General features: G+C 39.4%; 1 protein-coding gene across 3 annotated transcripts; it reads right to left on the reverse strand.

Moving 5' to 3' along the window:
• Nucleotides 1-470: 470 nt before the first annotated feature.
• FAM149B1 (family with sequence similarity 149 member B1) lies at nucleotides 471-24047 on the reverse strand. Of its 3 annotated transcripts, XM_026651028.1 has the most exons (15): nucleotides 23937-24047; nucleotides 22422-22526; nucleotides 21496-21628; nucleotides 20239-20381; nucleotides 19413-19532; nucleotides 18631-18801; nucleotides 16164-16351; nucleotides 15168-15301; nucleotides 14470-14523; nucleotides 13849-13961; nucleotides 12433-12657; nucleotides 8756-8882; nucleotides 8214-8339; nucleotides 7001-7082; nucleotides 471-1884 (listed from the first exon to the last, which is right to left on the reverse strand). In XM_026651028.1, exons 1-15 carry the CDS (start codon nucleotides 23990-23992, stop codon nucleotides 1808-1810), a joined length of 1854 nt encoding a protein of 617 aa, XP_026506813.1. In that variant the 5' UTR covers nucleotides 23993-24047; the 3' UTR covers nucleotides 471-1807. The 3 variants fall into 3 exon arrangements, with proteins under 3 accessions (XP_026506813.1, XP_026506815.1, XP_026506814.1); XM_026651030.1 differs by lacking the exon at nucleotides 19413-19532; XM_026651029.1 differs by lacking the exon at nucleotides 14470-14523.
• Nucleotides 24048-24442: the final 395 nt, after the last annotated feature.

Below are 24442 nucleotides of genomic sequence, written 5' to 3' on the forward strand. Positions count from 1 at the left end.
CTGACTATGGCTCCTAGGCACCACAGGAATACAAATAAGTCTCTTGTCTACACTATTCTTTCCTTTTTCTGAACAGAGGATGGTTGAACCAAGAAGACTGGAGGAGGTTGGACTGCTTTTCCATGAACAGGAATTTTTGAGGTGAGGTCTTTGTATCAGGAGGGGACAGAGGAAAATCTGAGTAAAAAAGTTGCTAAAAGACACAAAGTGGTGGGTGGAATTTGTAACCTGTTTTTTGGTGTGTGAGAGAGAGAGAGAGAGAGAGGGCTAAATCGCTGCATCTGCTAACAGACTAGGATTGTAAAGGATATTTTTTCCTCTGTCTGAGCAAGATGACTTCTAGTAGTAATAGGACTTATGTGGCCACTAAAGAGCAAATGTGCCCTGGGACAGTCATTTCAATCTCTTTTCATGAAGCTTGTATCATGTATGTACTTTCAGTGGGCAACAGTGAAGCCATTTTATTCATAGATTCACATTTACAAACTGTTCCTCAATATTTTCAAATTACAAACGAACAAATGAAGTTTAGAAAAGGTTTTTTAATTGCATATAAAAGGTGACAATTTGTTTATTAAATAATCAGTTCCCTCAAAGTAACTGTCTTCACATTGTAGCAGAATACCTTTTGTTCAAAAATAACAGGTTACTCTCAATTTATGACTATACATATATTTGCAGTCTGGCACTTACTGTTAATAGTAAGACCTGAAGCTAATTGTAGTTAAACTGAATTACAGTTTAGCTGCTTTACTGTGAAATTGTTGCATTTAATGTGTAAGCTATATTTAAGTCTTAATGGTAACTGTTTCTAATATATCCCAGTATGTCTATCTTACAAAAGCAGAATGTGTCTGTGCCTAAGAAAGCTCTCATATGTGACTGAAATGGTGAATGATGCTGGTGCACAGAAACACTTCTTTAGTCACTCTAATTTGTTTCAAAATGGAGACAGATTCATCTGCTGAAATTACTTAACAAAATATTTAATCAAGAATATTTAAAGGATTCTCTTACTTTGAGTAGTGTGTGGGAATAAATTTTCAGCAAAATGATTGCTTTTGTCCCTTGAGGACACTTGCCTGAGTCACTGGGGGAGAGGTATTAGTTTATAATACAGGAAAGGACAGTAGCATGCTACAGTTAAGACTGCAAGTTAAAATTAGCAAATGTGGAAGCATAAGATTTCATCTTTATTTGCTACCTTATTTTATGCAACTGTTGTATCTGGTGTTCTCACCGCAGGATCCACAGTTTGTCCAAAGTACCTGAACACCACAGTTGTACAGGCAGCATTATATGCAATAAATCTACTCACTTTTGATAGAGAAATCATGCCAGAAATATCAATGTAGTAATTAAGATTTTTTTTTTAAATCCTTTAATATATAGTAAATAGATTGCTGTGAAAAGTGCAATAGTCTTTCACAAAGTTAGCCCTTAGGCAACTGTTCCAGTAGTGCCACTGCTGCAGTAACGGGAAGCAAAGAGTCCTGAGCCAATAGTCCTTTTTAATATGAAAAATATTAGCAATGGTTTAGTGGAAAATGTTGGTAGACTTTTAGGATACAAGCTTTAGTGTTCACCAGAACAGCAAAACCTGGTCTACAGGAAGAAAACTGAAATGTGCTGAGTACCCTATAGTCTTTGGCAGCTGCTTTTTTTAAAATACAACATACAAAAATAAGATCCTTCATGAAGATGTTCTTAAATTCTTCTGTAAACAAGTTTGATATTGCTGAGATTCAACACTGTTTCAAGAGCGTCCAGATGTGCTCACTGCATCATGGTGAGAGTTCGTTACTCATTATAGTCCTTGTCTGCTTCTTGTAACTGATCCACCTCTGCTGTGAGCTCTTACAGAACCATGTAGCTGAAGACCTACTACATAAAGATTAGGTAAAACATCCATTTTAGTATCTGCTAGAAGTCTTAAATACCAAAAACATTTATATTCACATTTTCAATGTTAAAATACACTTTCCTTTAATTTATTTATTAGCAATTGCATTATCTTCGTTTTAAAAACCAAGACTGATTATGTACAATAATCTTAAAATATTTCTTTTATGAAACTTTCTGGAGGTAAGAAAGGTATAAGAACATAAGAATGGCCCTACTGGGTCAGACCAAAGGTCCATCCAGCCCAGTATCCTGTCTAATGACAGTGGCCAATGCCAGGTGCCCCAGAGGGAGTGAACCTAACAGGTAATGATCAAGTGATCTCTCTCCTGCCATCCATCTCCACCCTCTGATAAACAGAGGCCAGGGACACCATTCCTTACCCATCCTGGCTAATAGCCATTAATGGACTTAACCTCCATGAATTTAGTTCTCTTTTAAACCCTGTTACAGTCCTAGCCTTCACAACCTCCTCAGGCAAGGAGTTCCACAGGTTGATTGTGTGCTGTGTGAAGAACAACTTCCTTTTATTTGTGTTAAACTTGCTGCCCATTAATTTCATTTGGTGGCCCCTAGTTCTTATATTATGGGAACAAGTAAATAACTTTTCCTTATTCACTTTCTCCCCACCACTCATGATTTTATATACCTCTATCATATCCTCCCTTAGTCTCCTCTTTTCCAAGATGAAAAGTCCTAGTCTCTTTAATCTCTCCTCATATGGGATCCATTCCAAACCCATAATCATTGTAGTTGCCCTTCTCTGAACCTTTTCTAATGCCAGTATATCCTTTTTGAGATGAGACCACATCTGTACGCAGTATTCACGATGTGGGAGAACCGTGGATTTATATAAGGGCAATAAGATATTCTCCGTCTAATTCTCTATCCCTTTTTTAATGATTCCTAACATCCTGTTTGCTTTTTTGACTGCCGCTGCACACTGCGTGGACATCTTCAGAGAATTATCCACGATGACTCCAAGATCTCTTTCCTGATTAGTTGTAGCTAAATTAGCCCCCATCATATTGTATGTATAGTTGGGGTTATTTTTTCCAATGTACATTACTTTACATTTATCCACATTAAATTTCATTTGCCATTTTGTTGCTCAATTACTTAGTTTTATGAGATTTTTTGAAGTTCTTCAGTCTGCTTTGGTCTTAACTATCTTGAGCAGTTTAGTGTCCTCTGCAAACTTTGCTACCTCACTGTTTACCCCTTTCTCCAGATTATTTATGAATAAGTTGAATAGGATTGGTCCTAGGACTGACCGTGGGGGAACACAACTAGTTACCCCTCTCCATTCTGAAAATTTACCATTTATTCCTACCCTTTGTTCCCTGTCTTTTAACCAGTTCTCAATCCATGAAAGGATCTTCCTCTTATCCCATGACAACTTAATTTACGTAAGAGCCTTTGGTGAGAGACTTTGTCAAAAGCTTTCTGGAAATCTAAGTACGCTATGTCCACTGGATCCCTCTTGTCCACATGTTTGTTAACCCCGTCAAAGAACTCTAATAGATTAGTAAGACATGATTTCCCTTTACAGAAACCACGTTGACTTTTGCCTAACAATTTGTTCTATGTGTCTGACAATTTTATTCTTTACTATTGTTTCAACTAATTTGCCCGGTACTGACGTTAGACTTACTGGTCTGTAATTGCCGGGATCACCTCTAGAGCCCTTTTTAAATATTGGTGTTACATTAGCTATCTTCCAGTCAGTGGGTACAGAAGCTGATTTAAAGGACAGGTTACAAACCATAGTTACTAGTTCCGCAATTTCACATTTGAGTGAATGCTATCTGGTCCCAGTGAGTTATTAAGTTTATCAATTAATTCCAAAACCACCTCTAGTGACACTTCAATCTGCGACAATTCCTCAGATTTGTCACCTACAAAGGACAGCTCAGGTTTGGGAATCTCCCCAACATCCTCAGCCATGAAGACTGAAGCAAAGAATTCATTTAGTTTCTCCGCAATGACTTTGTCTTTAAATGCTCCTTTTGTATCTCGATCGGCCAGGGGCCCCACTGGTTGTTTAGCAGGCTTCCTGCTTCCGATGTAGTTAGCCAAAAACTCAAAAGGTGGCAATAAAATGTTTAACTGTTCTTCAGACTCCTTTTTGGCATTTCTTATTACATTTTTACACTTAATTTGGCAGTGTTTATGCTCCTTTCTATTTAACTTGGTTGAAAGTAGCTGCTGTATTATTGTGGACTGCTCTGTGACATGATCCATTAAAGAAGCTTTGTACCAAGAATACTTGAAATTCCAGTGCTTGTGAGAAGTACCAGCATGAATACAGGAGAGTAATATTTACCATCCTAAAAAATCATGATTTTTAAGACAGTTTCTTCTTTTGGTCTGTCTTCTAAGCATAGTAGGCAATACTCCCTTTGGCTATGGATGTTTCAGCTTGAAAAATCAGTGTGAAGTGTACATAAAACATACACACAATTCAGGCACCAATTTCCCCTCTTTCCTTCCACTCAGACATGCCTTGAGCGCTCTCCAGCCTGGCCCTTATTCAGATACTCTAATGGTGGTGGGGTTAAGGACTTAGGCTCCTGATCTGTGCTCTATACCAAGTCTGGCAGCAATGGGAGAGGAGGAGTTGAGGGGAGCTTGGCCTGAGAAGGAACTGATTCCCTGGAGGCTTGGTGGGGAGGGAGAAACACATGCATGCTTGTGCCCTATGCCAACTGTGCCCTTAGGGCTTGTCTACATGGCAAGTTTTCTGTGCAGCAAGCCGGGTAAGATTCTACATCATAGCAGTTTGTCATATCACAAAGTAATGTCCTTTGTAGACACTGCTAAGGAGCATAAAGTCCTGGACGTTGGCTTGATGTACTATTACTTGAAGTGCACTGTATCAATATCCACACACGGTGTCACTGCATGGCAAGCTGGTGCACTGTAGCTTCGCAACCTGGCTTGCCGCACAGTAACTTCCTATTTAAAGTGTTTAATACTCTCCCTCCATCCCAGTCCAGAACTAAGTAGGGGAAATAACATGAGCTGCTGCTAGGGCATGTTGGTGTGCATTTCATTCCTGGAGAATTTATATGCCAGACCCTTCCTGTTGCTATCCCTTCTTGGGCTGGTTTCTGCTGTGCTCACTAGCTGAGTGAGTGGCTGCTTCATTGAACTATATTGCACTGATTCTGATGGATGGAAAATTATGCCTTATTAGAGTTAGCACCACAAATCATGGGACTCAAGAATTCCACCAGAAAGGGACAACCTGTAAGAGCTTTCTAATAGTACAACAGACAATAACAGTTCAATTCTCCACCCCCCATTTTTTCCCCCGACCATGTGCTTCAACACTGAGCTGAAGGAACCACCAGATGCTCTCCATAACTGTTCAATCATTGACAAGGATACCAGCCACAGTTGCCAACTCTCACACAGTAAATAAGCACCCTGACTTTCACAATAAGCCAAAAATCAAACTAATCCCATTTCAAAACAAGGCCAAAACAAACAAATCCCTACGAACCCCAACCCTCTACTGACTAATCCCCCTGGTGTGCACTCTGGGACTGTGGTGGGCCTGCTGTGCATCCCTGACTCTCTTCCCCCTTGCCCCTGCTTGCCAGAAGCCGATCAAAAAAAAGAAGCAACAAGCTACTAGCCAACAAGCAATTCACAAGCCAATTAAGCCAAAACCAAGCCTACTTTCTGCGTTTTTTTCGTGGGTTTGGCATGTCTGATACCAGCTCAGATAATAAATACCATCCTAACACCTATCCACTAGGAATCTGACAGACCATCAACTATCAGATACAAATGCACCAAGAACATTTAACAGTTCTCAAATCTGCTGCCTCATTTCCTACCCAATGGAGGATGATCTCTCTCCTCATCTAAAGAATGACCCAGAGCATGATGGTGAAAAGAACTAATACAGGAAGAACTAGATATCCCTAACCTGATACCTCTCACTCTTATGTTAACAGAATCTGTAGCGTAATAAACATTCCAGTATTAAAATAGATACAGAGAATGGGTTTTGAGTTTGAGGTGACAAGCTTATCCCAATTAAGGATTTACAATCCAGACTATTTTCCAATGTAAACTACCCAGCCATACCTGAAAACAATATAGAAAACAAAACTATAGATTTGGTTAACTGTTTTTTACTGCTGTGTAATTGCATAGTACAATAACTGACACTCTCCCTACAGTAATCCTGAGATCTCTGAAGCAAGAGTTGATGGAGACAAGAGGCCTTCCTCCCTAGATTATTTCTGTGGCAAAAGTGCACTTGCGCACACACATGGCTTCGTGTACCCTGCTGCTAAGTCACAAAATTGTAATGGGGGTTGTATCTGAAGCATATAAGAATGGCTTTATTTTAAAAGTTAAGGATTGTATCGTTAGCATTTCCAGAATAGTAGGGCAGTTCGGGCTAGGGAATGCGTATTATCTGCCACTAAGTTCATCCCATCCTCATGCAAAACCTCATCTACATTTAGAAACTGCACTGGTTTAACTAAAAGTGGATTTTAAATCAACTTAACTAAACTGGTAAAATCCCCTGCATGGTTACTCAACTCAATTTAAACTGTGTGTGTGTATTCAGCTTAAGTGGGTTACAAGTCAAATGAAGCTAAATTGCTATCTGGGGTTTAAACTTATGTAAAAGTATCCCTAGAGGGATTTTTGACACTGATTCAACTACACTGACTTTCAGTTAAACCAGCGCAGCTTTTCATATAGGCAAGGCCTTAGTTACACAGATAGTGAACCAGAACCAATAGAAAAATATAACCTTGAATTTCACATGTATAGTACTTGATCTTTCTTTCTCTTCAGTCAATTTCCATGTATTTTAATAGGAGAAGGATCAAGGTCCACAGTGTAAAAAGTCCTTTGAATTATTTCAACTGTTACATATGGCAGGAGCAAAAACCACACAAGCCTCATATCTGTGAAACTTTCTATAATAGTAAATCAGAAGTATAAATCAAGTATTAAATAAATTTATTAATAGAGGTTTTCTGTTCATGTTGCAGATATAGCTTAAGTCATGTGATACAAAAGCACATCACACCCATTATTATTTCAGTCAAAATATTGCATGTACCTGTGCCTGCTGATCCTCTACTGGTCTGGGGTTGATTAGCATAATCAATAACTGTGCAAGAACGGCGATACTGTGGATCGGGCTGAAAGATAAGGTGAACTAGTTTTGAATACTTGCAGTAACAGGATTTTTTAAAATGGCAAGTCCCAATACCAAGAACTTTATTAAAACAGAACATTTTTAATGGTGCCCAATAACTCCAGACCTCGTAAGTATAATATATGAGCCTAATATACAAAGATTAATATCTCGAGGTGGTTCTCCCTTAGGTTAAATTGGACAGAAGACACCACACCTATCTACACCTCTCCCCTCCCCCACCAAAAATCTACTATATATTACTTAAAAGCAGCACTAGCCATTCATTATCATTCTTTCAATTTCTGAAACTACCTATGTTTCAAGATAGGAAGCCCAAGTGTTCCTACAACCATACATGGAAAACCAAAACCATACATGGAAACCATGAGCTGTGCTGCAGGATTCAATACTCACAAAGCTTAATATAATAAAAAAGTTTAGTTAAAGCTGGGACAAGAAGCCAGCCAGACTGTTCCCCAGTAAATTTTAAAATAAAGAGCTATACAGCAGCATCTGATAATGAAATTGAACTGTAGGGATTTTACAAATAATATGGGGTTGTTCAAGGAAAATTAAGAAAACTATCCTTCAGTTATGCAGGAGGTTGAGTAGACGGCCCAACAAGTCCCTTTAAGTTTACAAAGCAAAGTATTTTTTTCTTCCTCATTACTTCATGACTGTAATCCTCATGAAAGATGCTGGCTTGAAAAGCTCTGAAGATTAAAGTCATATTTAGATCAAGAGTACAAGCTTCTCCACAATATACCTCAAACTTGTTCTGGAAGGACCATCTTTAAGGAGAAGAGTGTAGTTCCAATAGCTGAAAATACTGACCATAAAGAGAGCTGGTTGTGGGGAATTTGGAGGCATGGACACTTAACCTCTAGGAACTGGACTGAGTCCACATTGTCATTTCACAGGCGCCAAACAACTTTGTATCTACCAACCTTTAATTTAATTTGAGCAGATTTAATTTGGAGATGTAGGGGTTAAAGGTTCTGTACCAATCACTTGAGCCATCCAGTTCTCCATTAAGTATTTATAAATGCTAAATGCTAACTGCTAAAGCAAAAATCTACCAAACAATCTCTCTGGATCTAAATATTATTTGGATACATTTGCCACTTTTTACCCAAAATGCATGTGTTGTATTAGGCCTGGAGAAATGATCAGGTAAGAAAAGCCTCTCCTGTGGCTGCTGATGGTTAATCTCATCTTCCATTGCACTCTGAGCTCGACTGGAATTCCCTCGGGCTTCCTACATCAAAGTACAGGAAAATTAACAATTAGACTATTTTTGATTGTGACTACATTAAAGAAAATCTTGGAATCAAAATCTAATCAACTATGAGCATCTTCATAGGAAACAGAAAATGGTTCCTACTTTCACTGGGTCTGAAAAGCACTCAACTTTGTTCCAGTTTGTTGGTCAAAACTCATGAGCTTATTTTTGTATTACAACATTGTATTATCTTATAACTATGAGGAAGAACTTCTCAGAACATCAGGATAATTTGGATAACAAAAATATAAACCAAAAATAAAAATACAATAAACATTTCTTGGATTTGCCAATGCAATCTGTTGTGAGATAAATTCAACTTTAACATGTCTCTCGTTTCCAAAGAATATAATTAAATGTGTTTTCATATGACATACAAATTGGCAGGTTACCGTTTGTCTTTGGGATCTCACGGTGTTCAAGTGTTCCACCACGTCAGCAGTACTAATAGGTGGCAGAAGATTATTTCGGCTCAAGGGCATTAAGGACGGTGACAACAGCTGGTCATGTGCAGTAGGACTGGAATCCGCCACCACCAACAACCAAAAATATACATTAATACCAGAGATTATGAGACCGATGTGAGCTAAAGCAAATGAAACAATAAAACTCAGGACAACACATGCAGAATTGTAATTTAAGATGCTGGGTTGTTGTGTGGAAAGTATAGGAGAACTGGGCTTTAAGGGCGAGCACTGCACTGGAATCAACTTGAAATTATTTTTGAAAAGTTACAAAATGGTCTTAGCCAGTAATTTCCTGTATTCCCTTGTTAGTAGGCTTGCGACTGCTCTTCATGCATTTTGTCAATGTATCCCTTGGGAAGGCAAACCTTCCAGACACTATGGTCCAGTCAATGGTCAAAATAACAGCGATCTCAGCAGTTTCACTCAGCAGTCTTCACAACCCTAAGCAAGGTCATGGGAAAGGTAACAGCAGCCCAGCTCCAGCAGCACATAATTACTTATCGCTAGATCCCTCCCAGATAGGTTTCAGACCTAGCTATGACATTGAGACAGCACTGTTATTCTTTCAGATGATTTTATGCCATGAACAGTGGTAAGACATCTGTGCTAGTTCTACTGTATTTATCTAATGCCCTCAATATGGCTAACCACAAGATATTGCTATCCCATCTATGGAATATAGCAGGAGTTGATGGCACTGCTCTCACAGTGTTCTACTCATTCCTTTTGACTACATCTGAGGGCTGTGATGGGCAACTGCTCTTACCAAAAGCTCCTATCTGTGGAATCCCACACGCCTCAATACTGTCCCCTCTCCTCTTCAATATCTATGTGAGAAACCATGAGATGGTTGTGATAGTATGGGCTCAAATGTCAGCAACATGCTGATAAAGCACAACTACACATATCATTTGCACCTGAAGCAGATGCCATCTTCCAGCTACCTCATTGTATGGAAGAAATAAGCACCTGGATGGATAGAGTCAGTAAACACTGACTCAGATTCAAGTAAGATAAATGTTGGTGAGCAATGAGGAACTTTTGGCAGATTTTGCATAATCTGTATCAATTGCTTCTGTTTAAGGCTTCTGTCCATTGTCTAGGAGGTAGGCCATCTTGGCTCTGCACTGTATCTAGATATCCAAGCTGTGGCAGCAGCCAGAAACACCTTCTGGATCTATGTCTTTGTAGTCTCAAGGACAGACTACTGTAATACTCTCTATGTGGGGCTGAGAATGGAAGATATACAGAGGCTGCAGCTGGTCTGGAATGTGGAACCCCATCTCCTAAGCAGAACAGATAGACAAGAACATGTAAATGAGAATCACTGTACTAGCTCCCCCTTTAATACTGGATCCAATTAAAAGTCCTGATCTTTATCTTCAAAACCTAAATAGGACTGCCTTTTCCTCCACATCATCCTTGAAATACTGTGCTCAACATGTACTAAGTAGTTGTTGGTACCCAAGATGAAGCTCATTGGTACTGGAGTCCTGGCATTCTTGGGAAAGGGCACCCTGCTATGGAACTCTACCACAGTGCATAAGGATGATGTCATGTTTTGCCTCTTTTATTGCACAATACAAGATACAGATGTTTACACTGCCTTTTTCTTAATAAACACTCTGTCACTTTGCCCAGAAAGCCCAAAAAGGAGAGGAAAGAAATCAATAACAGACCAATGATACCCCAGAATGGAGAAGAGAAGTGTGTCCTAACAGGACCATGTTGAAACTTTATGTTCCTCTCTCGAGTGGCTAGATACCACTGTGTTTGGCAAAATATACAAACAAATATAGATACTGCTGAAATGTGTGTTTTAAGCAAGAGATTCTCCCACACAGCCCTGTTTCTCATCCTGCTTGTCTATGAAATCACTAACTGTGATCTCACAAATTCAACTTTATGACTTCATTACAGGAACAAAATGGAAGATGTAAAAGGCTTGTTAAGAGCAAATCCTTTTTTTAAGAAGGTGAACTCAGAAGCTTTCTACCCAACAAAAGGCAAGTTCAGTATTTATATTACAAAGTTGATGGAATCAATGACATCTAAAACAAGACAGGGAGCAGCATTTCCTGGCTTCTCTGAAGTCTGAGTGATAATTTATTAGCAACTATTGCAGAAAAGACACAAAATTTAAGTCTGGACAAGTAAGCAAAAGGGAAATGATTTTTAACTATTCAGTTTTAAAATTTATTTAATTGTGATATTTAAATCTACATAATATTTGTGTTAATATGAGAGTTTAAGGAATAACTACAAATGTGCAAACAAAAGTAGAAAGTTGTAAAATAGGTATTCTGCTTTGAAAATACTGCAATTTATAGGCATCTTATATATGAATAGAGTCCACATATGAGATAAGTATTGAAGATATTCAAGATGCCTTGGATATTATATTGCATACATTCGGAGATTGCCAGATTGGGAGGACATTCTGGAACTATGTGTTACAAGAGCTTGAAAGCATAACCAAATTTTTTAAAACCTCTCCCTGGAACCCACTATATGCATTTAGCATATATTCTAAGAATAAAGGGGGTACTTCAAGAATTGTGAAATGAATCTCTGGGTCTGAGAATAGCGAACAGAGACATTATAAGACACTGGAAGGAAAAAGGAGAATCAGCTATTAAGTAATTTACAGCTGAGTTGGTAATAATGACAACATCTGAAAAAAAATGTAGAGAAGACAGGATAGATTGGATGAGTTTAAAAGAACACGAGTCCATTCTTAAATGTAGACTGCAAAGTCAAAAGGAAAAGTCCAGTCAGTTCCAGAAACACATGCAGAATTCTGCCACTAGCCTGCCTGCAAAGGACATTCAACAGAGAAAAACTTTAATTCACCTTTCTAAACAAAACATTTTTAGGGTCTGTAATATCCAATGACTCTTCTGGGTTTACTAGCAATGCTGCACAATATATCATTCTAGGTTGTCACAGATACCAGAAGCATCAGAGATCAATTAGAGACTTTTAGTACTTGTGGCTTCCCAGAATGATGCATTTTGGCATGTCACTTCTAAATCCAGAAGAGCCAGCTCTTGGTACTCGCACTCCAGGGTGATTCAGCTGCTTTCAAAGTGTAAAAGTCTGTTTTGGATGCAGGCAAAAGACTAGAGGAAAATGAAAATAATTTCATTCTGGATTTGATCCAAAGCCCATTGAGGTCAATGGGAGTCTTTCCACTGACTTCAGTGGGCTTTGGAACAGACTCACTAAGATTAGCATCCTCTGTAGCTATCATATTGTACATCTTTACATGCAACTCTCCTCCTCTCTCCAAGGCAGCAATTAATAAAATTAAGTTTGCTCTCCAGTTGCTCAAAAACTTATAGGAATGTAGTCTCTCTTTTACAGGATGCACAGTATCACATCCTTAGGCAATTTTCAGAAACATAGGTTGCAGGTAAAATGTTAGGTCAGTTTTAGCAAATGTAGCAGTTTCAGCTTTCTCAGGAGGCAGTGATTTAATTTGCAATTATATTTTTTTTAAATAAAAAAATCATAGACACTGTCTCCATTTGACAGCTTTTTTGCTTTACATGGATTTGGTTCTATAATTTGTAGAGTGAAAAATTGGTTTTTAAACATACAGTCGTGTTCCCCTGATGACTTCATCCATGGATCTTGGTGTCCCAGAACGAGAGTGGTTAGTGTTGATGGGATGCAGGGTGCGTGGTGGTGGGTTGCGTCTTCTAGCAGAATGAGCAGAATATGACAGAGAAGACGTACTGAGCTCTAGAGTGCGATTTGGTCGAGTTCTTGTTGAGAGGATGGAACTGGAGCCTGGCCTCAATAGTGATTTGTCATCCAGATCTCTAACAACAGAATCAAGGAACCAAATGAAACATACATAAACATGGTCATTATGACAAATTTCATACTACTAGTACAGTCCTCGTCTGAAAACTACAATAGCAACATTATGTCCTGATAAAGTTGGTAGACTTTTGATACCATTCTATAAGTCACGGAGGGCTGTGCTACCAAGGAATAGGGCAAGGAACAGAAAGAAAGGAGGTAGACTTTATTTTTAATTATCATGAAATGTTCCAGATTGAAGAGAATAGAAATGGAAGAATTACTATACAACATAGAGAGTGGCAATGCAAACTAAACCCTCACATCCTTGGCTTTGTGCCTCAGACCAGACCAAACAGGTCTATCTCTAGGGCTAAGAGGGCACCTTCATTTCCAATTCCATTCAACCTGTGATTGTCCTCTTCAGGATGACAAAAGCTATGCCAGCTAGTACCAGTTGTGATGCAGACAACAGCTAACTAAGTGATAAACTAGCCATATTAAAAAAATAAATTTTAAAAGTTTGGGATTAGATGGCTTAATGGGTTAGTGCATTAATCTTTCATCTCTGTAGACCAAGTTGAAATAATATTTAGATCAGAAACAAAAAGGTGTTGAGTTTGCTTGTTCTATCTGTTGCATGTCACAAAACCACCACACAATTTGCCATTTGGCAAGAGGGGCCTTTCTTTAAGAGAAACTCAATATATGAAACAGCAGGCTTGTTCCAGTTCCAGACTGGTATATTGGCAGAATGGTAAGAGAGAACTGGTATAGCATTTTCTCTCCCCCATGCCTCATGCAAGTCAAGTTGTATCAGTCTCTTACATGAGCATCCAACCACTACATTTTAAAAAGAAAACCAAACCTCAACACCATCCTTTTAGCTACCCTTATGAAATCATAGTATATTTAACACTTTTAGATCCTGATTCAGCAAAGTATTTAAGCATGTGCCTAACTTTAAGCATGTGAGTAATCCTAGTGGCTTTACACAGGAGCATAAAGTTAGTCTTGTGCAAGTGCAGTAAATATATTGCATCACTGAGAACAGATAAATAGGTGAGAAAATAATCGAGATCCGCTGCTTACACTATGGGAGATTAATTTCTTGACACTGGGTTTAATCCCAATACATTCTTCTTTCCTAGCATTAAAGAGCTCAACTTTACTACAGTACTACAAAGACAAAAAGCTACTACTCTTACAATATTTTGTCTATTAAAGGCAGATTCCTTTGCTGTAAGTGGATCCCATGTATCACCATCAAACCATTCAGATTTTGTTGAGGGCCACCACTTGATCCTTGAGAGACATTTATCTGCAAGTCAGAAAAAAATAGATTTACTTTTGACATGATGACTCACCTATGTTCTTGCCCTTATCAAATAATCACTGGAAAACAACAGAAGCTGAATGCTTCCAACCAAAGCAGAGTATATTCATATACATCATTCTCATATTTTAGCTAAGTATCCTATAAATAACAGTTGAAGCTTGGTCTTGCAAATGATGGCACTTAGCAGATATTTTAAAATAAAAATATATACTACCATACTATATATTGTACTTAAAGCTTCACAACTGAGGCTTTCATTTGCAAGAAACAATCTTGTGACACGGTGCACAAATGAGTGTAATATAACTACTATAGGAGAATCTTTATGATCTCACTTTACAATGTGTTGGGCACCTCTTTTATGTCAAGAACAAAACAGGAAAATCCTCTCCTTGTAACTCAGGCTGATCTGGAAAAATGGCAAATTCCACCCACCACAATGACACCAATAGTAAGAACAATAGAGCTTTAATCTCCCCAGCATACATACTTGAGGTGATTTTCTCCTCTTTTTGGTTTTGCGGCTACATCTGGGTTGTGGGCACTACACATACAATAAGGCAAACATGAGGAAGAGGTAGAGGATTATACAGGAAAAGTGGGAAGAAAGAAATAAAAAGGAAAGAATTGAGTTAAAAACTGATGGAATATAGATAACATTTTTGGTGCTTTCCACTTTAGGGACATCTAATCCTAAAGTAGAACATGCAGGGCCAGAATCAGTATCTAAAAAAAAAATTTTTTTTAATCATGTTTTAAATGTAGAGTCACTTACCACTTCACAGAGACTAGACTCTAATCTCTAATTTCTAATGACCTTGGAAATGGCTGGGCTGACAGTGACTAAGACATCTCTTGTGCACACTAATCAGAACCTTACAATTTAACTCAAGCAATGTTAAGTATGGAAAGAATCTACACGATTACCATCCAAAACTCACCGTACCTTGGTCCATTATAAATGATACTACAAAACAACAACAGCATTTAAAACAGCAAAACAGGGATAAAAAACAATTGTGACTGTGAGGCATAACAAAACTAAAGTTTTAGAAAGGGCAGTTAGTGATCATGCTTCTAATTTTAAGAAGAGGTCAAAGCACAAATCTCCCTCTAGAAAACTTTAGCCTCTCTGGCCAGGCAGTGTTACTCCAACTCAACCTTAACCACTTGGCCAGTAGAGCTTACCAAATTTGAGGTGATGGAGGGCATTTTAGCTTGTGGCACTCGAGGTAACACCAATGGCAGAGGTTCAAACTGCAGAAAAGGGCTTCCAGGATCCATTCTCATTGTTTCTACAGTTATGACTTTTTTTTCATCATCTATACAAAACAAGAAGAGTGGAGAATCCACATCACTGCAAACTTTCAGCATTGCCACTTTTATGGGCAATACTTTGAATCCAAAGATTTTAGGCTCTTTTTGGATAGATTTCACTCAAGTGTTTTTAACTCTGTTTAATATTGTTAAATTCATGTCTCATCAAGTTGAAAAATCAAGGTACTGTTGTCGTTAAAGGGTCATCACCAAAATGTGTCTCTCTTTTATTCCATTCCATACAGTAGTAAAAAAATCCTACTCTGCAAATATGGATCCCATGATTTTTCTCATAGGCTGGCAGGTGATAAGTTGTTTAAACAGTAATATCAACTACCGATTTTAACATCCCTTGAAAATATAATGTGGTGGGGAGTACTATCTCAAATATTTTTTTATTTTTCAATTTACCCCATTCACCACTCTTTAAAAAAACAAAAACAAAACACTACCAATACATTACTGCAATATCTCTGCTCTGATGATGCAGGACAGCAGCTAACCAAACGATGAAATAAGCGTACTTCAAACCTGTGTGGTTATCAAAGACACTAGTGAACTGATTATTTTGGGGTAGTAGGAAGACAAACAGTGTTTCCCAAATGGAATAGCGCGACAAGTGTTATTTATAGGATTCTAAAATAATATTGGAAACTATGGAAGGTATACAAATTATACTAAGTAATAAAAAGTACTGACTACCTCTCTTTAAAGTATGATTTAATGTACAAATATTGCCTCCAGAAATACAGTATATCCTATGAGGCTAAGGCTTACTAATTTTAAGCACTCCAAAGAGTATCCTTTTTAAAGAGAGCATCAAAGTATTACATCCATTTCAAATTTTATTTCAACACTGATCCTTACCGGAGACTGATCCTTCCCAGTGCCGGCAGATTAACTCCTCTACAGAGCCCAGGACTTCACTCCACACATCATCAAACACATATGTGAGCACAGCATCCTTCATGCAGTAACATGGAGATATAGGAGGGAAACCTAATTTCTGTCTGTCAGATGAGAGTCCCATTTTCCTTTCATGCAACTCTTCCTCCCTGTAAAGAGAGGGTGAGCAAGATTTCTATCTTGACTTAAACAAACTGCTTTCTCTATCCTTTGCATTCTTGTTGTAATCATTTAATGTTTTAAATGGCTGGTTATATGTCTGTTACATATGTGCACCTCTGTTAGACTTTGGTTCTATTTCCTTTTAAGTTAAAATGGGTAGGTCAGGACAGCTGGCTGCATGATTACAAGAAATGACTTCAACAGAAATGGCGTATTTCTCACAGATTATTGTCTGTTGAGGGGTGGCAGTGTACTCAACAAATAAGAGCAGATAACCCACTGAATCTAGTATTGGAGGGAGCACGCTTCTGTGGATAGAGCGCTGACATGAGAATATATTTCAGAGTCTGCCACTGATCTGTGTGATATTCAGTAAATCACTTTACCTCTCTGTGCCTTGATTTTCTGATCTGTAAAATGAGTATAATGATATTTATGCTCCTTGGTAAAGCGCTTTGAGATTCATGAATAAAAAGTGCTTTATAAAAAATATATATTAATATTTACAATTTGAGTACTTAACTTCCAATGGGACTATTATCTTCATGCATCTCCCCACTAGGCAGCAGTCTTGAATGCACATCACTACAAAGTCCCTAATTTTGGAGAGAAAGGCAACTAACTGCAGTTGTTTAGTAGCATTTCCTGCCTGTTGACCTAACAGCCACCAAATACTTAGACTATAGAACCAACTTAATTTCAGAGAATTAAAAAGAAATAAAGCTCTTGTATTTAAAATATATAAAAAGAAAGCTCAGGGGCAGCAAGAGACCCCAGCTGCAGGATCTTCCACAAGACAGGAGGTGTACTAAGTTCTGAAGGCCAGGAGATGTCTGCTGCATTCAAGAACATGATGGGTCAGCCAAAAGATTTCACATGCTGACACAGAATAAAAAATATTTCAGCATCTATTTATTACAGCATCAATACTTCTATTTAATATTTAACATAAAAAGATACACATTTTGAAGATAAGGAAGGGCCAGTGTTAAAGGAGTTTTCTATACTGACTACTTAATACCTTACAGAATTCTCTGCTGTTTGTTGACTGCAATACCCATCTCCTACTGGCCTGGTCAGCACATGCCATACAATGGTTTTCAAACCGGAGTAGCTGTACCCCTACAGGTACATGAGAAAAATCATGTAATGGCGGACAGTGTTCGGGGGCCCCCCCCTTTGAGTTACAATTTTTGGTTGTGCCCCTCAACCCAGACAGGATGGGGTGGCCCACTGAGGTGAGTCAACAGGTAGAGATGGTGCTCCCTCCCAGAGTCCTGTGCCACAGGGCTGGCCTGAGCCACCTGGCGTCGCTGTTCATCCCCTTGAAAATTCCTCTGCGCCCTCCAAGAGGGCGCGCACCATAGTTTGAAAACCTCTAGAAGCTGTTGCTAAATGGAAGGCAGAAATCTGGGCGTGAGGGGCTGACCCTGTGTGTCCCCCCACACACGTCGCCTCTACCTATCTCAGATGGGGGTACGCAGTAGACTACATTATTTGGAAAGGGGTATCCAGCCTAAAAAGTTTGAAAATCACTGCCATACACCAATCAGAAACTCATGATCTGTACACATAAGTGACTTTGTTTTTTCAGACTAGTTAACTTGTGACCAACTAACAAACCAACAGGTCATACAGATTTCTTACTTATTTTGTGCAACTTGCCCAATGGAAACAAAAGTAAGTGGTGTTTCCAACTGACACTCTTAATTTCCTTCTTTTGATGGAAACAAATGTAAATTATTTTCTCATAAATAGTGAATCCAGAACAACTTAATTGCTCTTAAGGAGGTGGAAAGATCGAATACTACATAAACACTAGCAACCTGGACACTGAAATGCAGAAACAGCACCAAGCACATTGTTGATACTTAACAACTAGTAACAAACTTGACATTCAGAATCATGTAACAGACCCTCGGCTATTATGTTATAAACCACCCAGGCCAGAAATAGAAGCAACTAGTATGAACAGTTATAAAAAGGAATTAAGACAAATACTTTGAGGGGAAAAATATAGCATAGCAAAATTACTAATTCAAGGAGATAGATAGACCTCCATAGGTTTGCAAGCGCCTCTCCAGCCTTAAACATTTTAAATTTCTCTAGTTGGATGACGTGAGAGAAGATTCAGTGAAAGTATTGTTTTGTCATATAAATTGTCATCCTAATGTCAAGAACGAACGTAATATATTGTCATTTAGCAACAGAAATTCCAGGCCACCAGTATTAGAGGTATTGTTATAGATTAATATTCGATACCTACATATCTCTGCAGTCAAATGCTAAATATTCCTCCATTATTCCTTCAGAGACAATTACTCCATCTTCACCTTCTTCACTCTCCACAGAGCAAACAGTAGGAGGTTTTGAAAAGTCAACATCTTTATGAACGGGAGTAACACAGAGAGGTATCTTCTTGCCCAAAATACTAAACCTTAACAAACAAAATATTTTTTGAAAATAAAAGAAATTTGTTATTCTATTTATAACAGTAGAATTTAGCTTTTCCTGTATGGTCGACTGAGACACATAAGATGGCTTGGTTGGAAGACCAAATGGGTACATTAATGGGTTAGGTATTGGAGAGGACAGTAAGCCTGCATATTGTGGATTTTAATGCTGTATATTTTTAATGCTTATCAAGAGTCTACAGTCTCAGAGAATAAGTTTATAAAACAATTGTAAAGAAAAAAGTGCTTTATATCTTTAAAGCACTGTACAAACATTAATAGTTAATGAATGTCACTGGCAATTACTATATATAGAAATCCTCAAAAAGCTAACTATCAACTTATTAGGTCAATTTGTAGTCTACTGCCCCTCAACAATAGACTCATCTGGAAGGTCTAACCATCCTGAATCTAGTAACTCTTTTCTTTTGGCTACTAATCCATGCTTTGTCCAAAAACCTACCAAACAAAAAATGCTGAAGCTTGACTTTATATACAACTCATAAATTAAGAAAATAAATTGATTGTTGCAATCCCTGAGCAGAAAAATCACCTTCATACACTGGTACAATCCGAGAAATCTACTGATACTTACTCACTATAATCTCTTTCTTGTACTGGGCTGACATCCAATGAACCTAAGCTGCTAGAAGGTGAACTTGAATACCACCCAAAACCTTCATCTGTGGGGATTACTACCTGCTTCCCCAAAATCCTATAATATTAAAAAGAAAATTTGAAAAATCAGACAATGTGATAGGTAAAATGGCTGAATGATTTATTATACAAGAAAGTAAACAAAGTTTATTGAGAAGCCATATGAACACCATAAAAATAGTGAGGTTGCTTGTATCTCACACAGATAGCTTTGAAAATATACTTGTCAAATGAGAAATTTTCTGCTTTGCAGATTATATTTTAATGTGGTTTGAGGTATTTTCTCTACACATATTGCATGGCATCATGAATATGTGTTAAGAGAATTCTTTTGCTTTCTCCTCTTCTAACATTAATGCCTTAAAGCATTAGCAAATCTGTCAAATGTAAGAATAAGATTTAAGTCTCCAAACAGCCACCATAACTGGCAAGCTATTCATTTGTAGAGGAGGGATGAATTATTGGTGTTTTTTAATTATCAAAAAATAAACATCTATCACTTCTAAGAAAAAGTTGCTATTTTAGGGCCCAATGCAGTGGAAAATATCAACAGTCTTCCAAGCACCTGAAGGAACTAAATATGAGCCTTGCAGTGGTGGGGGAGGAGTGGGAGCAGACAGACAATTTTATCTCCACATATTGTATAATCACTCACACACACATCAATTCTAACAATGTTTAAAAACACAGCCATTTCCACCACTAGCAATTTGGTTCTGTAATAATTCTGTGACATTACCAGCATTAATCCATCAATAAAATACCTGAGATGAGGAAAGCTAGATGTCCATTGTTGGCACTCTTCTTGCAGACCCTCAACATGCACACTTTCTTTCTGTTCATATAAAAGCTCATCAATGTGTCTGAACATCTGCTGAACTTGTCGTGTGGCAGCTTTATCAAATTCCTAGGAAGGAAAATTATCAAAAAAAAAATGTTAAAGGGGAGGATTTGGGGTGAGAATTTTTTTAAGCCACCTTAATTGAAAAAAAAATTCATTTACTTAAACTTTAGCAGGATTAATTTAAACAGTAAGGACCTCTCTCAGAGAGGCACGTTAACCTTAAGTCATCTTTCCACTGGAGAGAACACGGATTGATGTAAGTGCTGATCCCATGTACACACAAAATTTAGATCAGCACTGTCCCTATTGGATGGTTTAACAGAAGGTTTTAGAATATTTGTTTTAAATCAATAATGAGAAAGAAAATTGTCAGTTGAGACATGGCAATTCAGGTAAATTACCTGGAAACATGAAAAAATAAGACTCAACCAAATTTCAGTGAAATGGAAAATTAATCATGCCAGAGATGGTGATAGAGAATGTAAAAACAATGCTAAGTGGTATTAGATGTTGCCACAAATTTATGACACTGAACAGTAATCAAGAGTTGATAGGTACCAAATCCTCTATGTAGCCAGTAAACAACTGAGGATGCTTCTCCAGACAGAAAACAACTGAAGATGTTTCTCAAGTCATTTAAAATTCAACAATTTTTCTGTCTCCACTGCGGAGAGAGCAATATCACCTGTTAATCAGAGCCTGTGTCGGCATATGAAAGAGAAATACATTTTTTAAAAGAGAAAAAATTTCAGTGGCTTTAATATGCTTTGAGAAGCACAGAGGTTTTCCAACATACAGTTTGGTAAATCCAACCATATGAAAACCACACACTGGCATGCGAGGTTCAACAATTATGGCATATATGCCGTATACATTACCTTTATTCATCAAATTACCTGTGATCTGAAAGTTTTAAGCTAAAAATGCAGACTATACGATATTCAGGTATTAGCAGAACATGTCCTGATTAGACAATAAAGAAAAGAGGGTTGGGAAGGGTTGAGAGAGAAAGACCCTCTGTTTCTTTTCCCATAGCAAATACCATTGCATTATTTACAGTTCTCACCTTAACCTGGATTTTGCAAAGAAATTTATTCAAAATGCTACTTGAAATGTGTCAGCACAACCTTTCAACTATCTCTGATAATTTTATGCCGGAGGACTGTGTTCTACTCACATCGTAGCCCCAAGAGAAGACTGAGCTGTCTTCAGTGGAGGTGCCTGTGTAAGTCTGACTAGCAGACCATGAGCTCCCATTGTCAGCTGCAGTAATATTTGGGTAATTTGATTCCTTCAAGGTTTCAGACTCCCTAAAATGCACATTTTTGGGGGTAGGAGAGAAAAAAATTCTCATGAGATACATTCACAAATATGTGGATGAGTAAACTATTTTTCATGTATAGAAAGGCATATTTATAACAGTTTAGATTCCAGTAGAGGGCTGCAGGATTAGGCTCTTGACATGTTCATTTTCCAAGAGTTATTTTACTACCTTCTCCCTTTAACTACATAGAGAATTACCAGTTCATCTTCTCCACACCTCAGAAAATCACTCTCCCTCTCTCCTGCTTCTAGCATAAAAATGAGATGACCCACAATATTCACAAGCTGTGACAGATCAAAAGGATTTAACTATTCTGAAAATTATTCCCAAACACTACATGTGTTCCCATACATGTATACTAGGGCTTGAAAAAATATATCATATTGTCTTGCCAAAATGAAAGAGAGGGCAACCAGCAAGGCATAGAATCACTACTCTAGTGAGAAGCCTGGGTCAAGCTGCTAGGAAGGGGACAGTGCTGGGATTTAATTGTCTCCATCCTCATTATGACCCCAATCCAAGAAGCTGTTCTATGTTGGGGACCTCTTTGCCCATGCAGAGTCCCATTAATTTCACTGGCAACCTGTGCAAGTGCAGATCTCTGAGGTCAAGCATTAGTAGCGTAGTTATACTGTGGATTCACGCCACTGTGAATCAACATATATACCACCTAATATTATAGACTGTGTCACTGTGATATCTTTATAATGCGGACAGAACACAAAAGTTGTCTGTTTCTCTGTGGTCTCCTGACAAAAATATTTTATTACTCCAGATACCTCAAGAATTCTTCATAGCTTTCAGTGGCCGGAGTAGCTGTGTAAATGTCATCTAGTGGCTCTGGCAGGGGATGATGCTCTAAAGCATGTTTTGCAAGTCCATGGCTAAAAGAAACAAAAAATAAATAAGCTCAATTTGACATTAGTTCTGAGAATAAACCCCACAACTCAAAACTTCTGCAGAGTTCCAGGGCATTAGAGGTTTTTGCTGATTTTCAAGGAAACAGTAACACGCACACCTGAACTGTCTTTATATCCCTAGAGGATTAGTGCCACTATATTAAATATCTACCAGTATTCCATTACAAATCGCTATTCTCATCAAAGTCTTAGACTTTAAACATACAAATTAACTCCAGAATGAAGCTTGAGATAAAAGATCTTAGTTTAGGATCCACTGTCTCCTTTAAACTAAGCTTGTTAGGCCATAATTCATCAAATTAATGTTTTGAGAATAACATAAATATATGACAACACTTATCATAAACAATATAAGTATTTTATTTACAATAATAGCTGTATTTATTTTGTTTATTATTTAGATTTTAACAAACCTTTTAAAAAAACACAGAGATCAGACAGGTTCCTTCACACTTTATTTTGGCTATCATTTTCTATACTTCAAAGAAACTTAGATTAAGGTGGGGCCGCAACACAATCTCAAGGGCAAATGTGGTCCTGAGTTATGTTGTAGATTTCTGTTTACTAAACTACTGTCACTCCTAAAGTATCAAAGACTGATAGCTCTAGCTCAGGGGTGGCTAACCTGTGGCTCCGGAGCCACATGCAGCCCTTCAGAAGTTAATATGCAGCTCCTTGTATAGGCACCAACTCCGGGGCTGGAGCTAAAGGTGCCAACTTTCCAATGTGGGGGGGGGGGGGGGGGCTGTGCCACAGGCCCTGCCCCCACTCCACCCCTTCCTGCCCCCTCCCCTGAGCCTGCTGTGCCCTTGCTCCTCCCCACCCCCAGCGCCTCCTGCACACCAAGAACAGCTGATGCGGAGGTGTGGGGAGGCCCCGGGAGCTGCTGACCTATTACTGTGGCTCTTTGGCAATATACATTGGTAAATTCTGGCTCCTTCTCAGGCTCAGGTTGGCCACTCCTGGTCTAGCTATTCTTAGAGCAGCTCCTGTGAAATACCCAATGTAGCCAACTCTGGCAACTTGATTACAATTCTCGCAATATTTCATGTTTTACTTAAAACCCAAACTTATATGATGAGGGGGGAGGGGAGCTTGGGGCCTGTGCTGCAGTCAGGCCGGGGGTGAGGGGCTGGGCCCCGTGGGGGGAGCTGCTGTCAGGCTCGGGCCCTATGTGAGGGTTGTTGCTGTCATGCGGGGGGGGGGGGGGCAGGCCCTGTGTGCGGGTGCGGCTGTCAGGCTGGGAGGGTACTGCTGTCAGGGTGGGGAGCAGTGAGCGCTCGGCCGTTGGGCCTGTTACCGCCGAACCTCCCGCGTGCGGGCCAGAGCTGGCCCTAGCCGGGCTGCAGGGGCTGCAGCGAGGGGGGCACTCACATCTCCAGGGCGTCGGGGGGCACCGGCTTCCGCGTGTATCGCGAGATCATCCTCATCCTTCATCGCGGCTTCTCCGGCCGCCTGGCTCTGCCTCCGGCCGCCATGGCGACGCCCCGCCCCCGAGCGGAAGTGGGGCTGCTGCGGGCGCGCGGTGATGACTGGCGCAGCAGGGAGCGCGCAGGCTGGTGAGGGGTGAGCGCAGAATGCCACGGGCCGTGGCGCCGTGAGCTGAGTCCTTGGTGCCCGTGGCCCTCCGCGATCGGGCTTCCCACGTTCTCCGGCCTCGTGTGGCGGGTGGCCCAGGCCGCCCGCACTCCCCTGGGGGCGCCAGGCCGGGCGGTCTAACGCTCGCACTCGCGCGCCGGGGCCTCACCAGGCGCTCTGCGCCCGCAGCTCCCCGGGAAGCCGCTGCGGTTGGTCGGGTCAGGGTGTCCCGGGCTGGGCGCAGTAGCCGTGGGGGTGTGGGAAGCGGCTGGTGCAGTTTGCGGAGAAGAGGCCGCGAGGCA

Source organism: Terrapene carolina, unplaced genomic scaffold (genome assembly GCF_002925995.2).
Source record: "Terrapene carolina triunguis isolate 2854851 unplaced genomic scaffold, T_m_triunguis-2.0 Scaffold95, whole genome shotgun sequence".
Classification (NCBI taxonomy): domain Eukaryota; kingdom Metazoa; phylum Chordata; order Testudines; family Emydidae; genus Terrapene; species Terrapene triunguis.

What these genes read in the sequence shown, in the direction of transcription:
- FAM149B1 (XM_026651028.1), bottom strand. Translation starts at nt 23,992, where the DNA reads ATGAGGATGATCTCGCGATACACGCGGAAGCCGGTGCCCCCCGACGCC. An exon ending in CAAGAAAGAGATTATAGTGA is followed by an intron (nt 18,802 to 19,412) that starts GTAAGTATCAGT and finishes TTGTTTGTTAAG; the next exon opens with GTTTAGTATTTTGGGCAAGA. An exon ending in TGAGATCCCAAAGACAAACG is followed by an intron (nt 8,340 to 8,755) that starts GTAACCTGCCAA and finishes ACTTTGATGTAG; the next exon opens with GAAGCCCGAGGGAATTCCAG.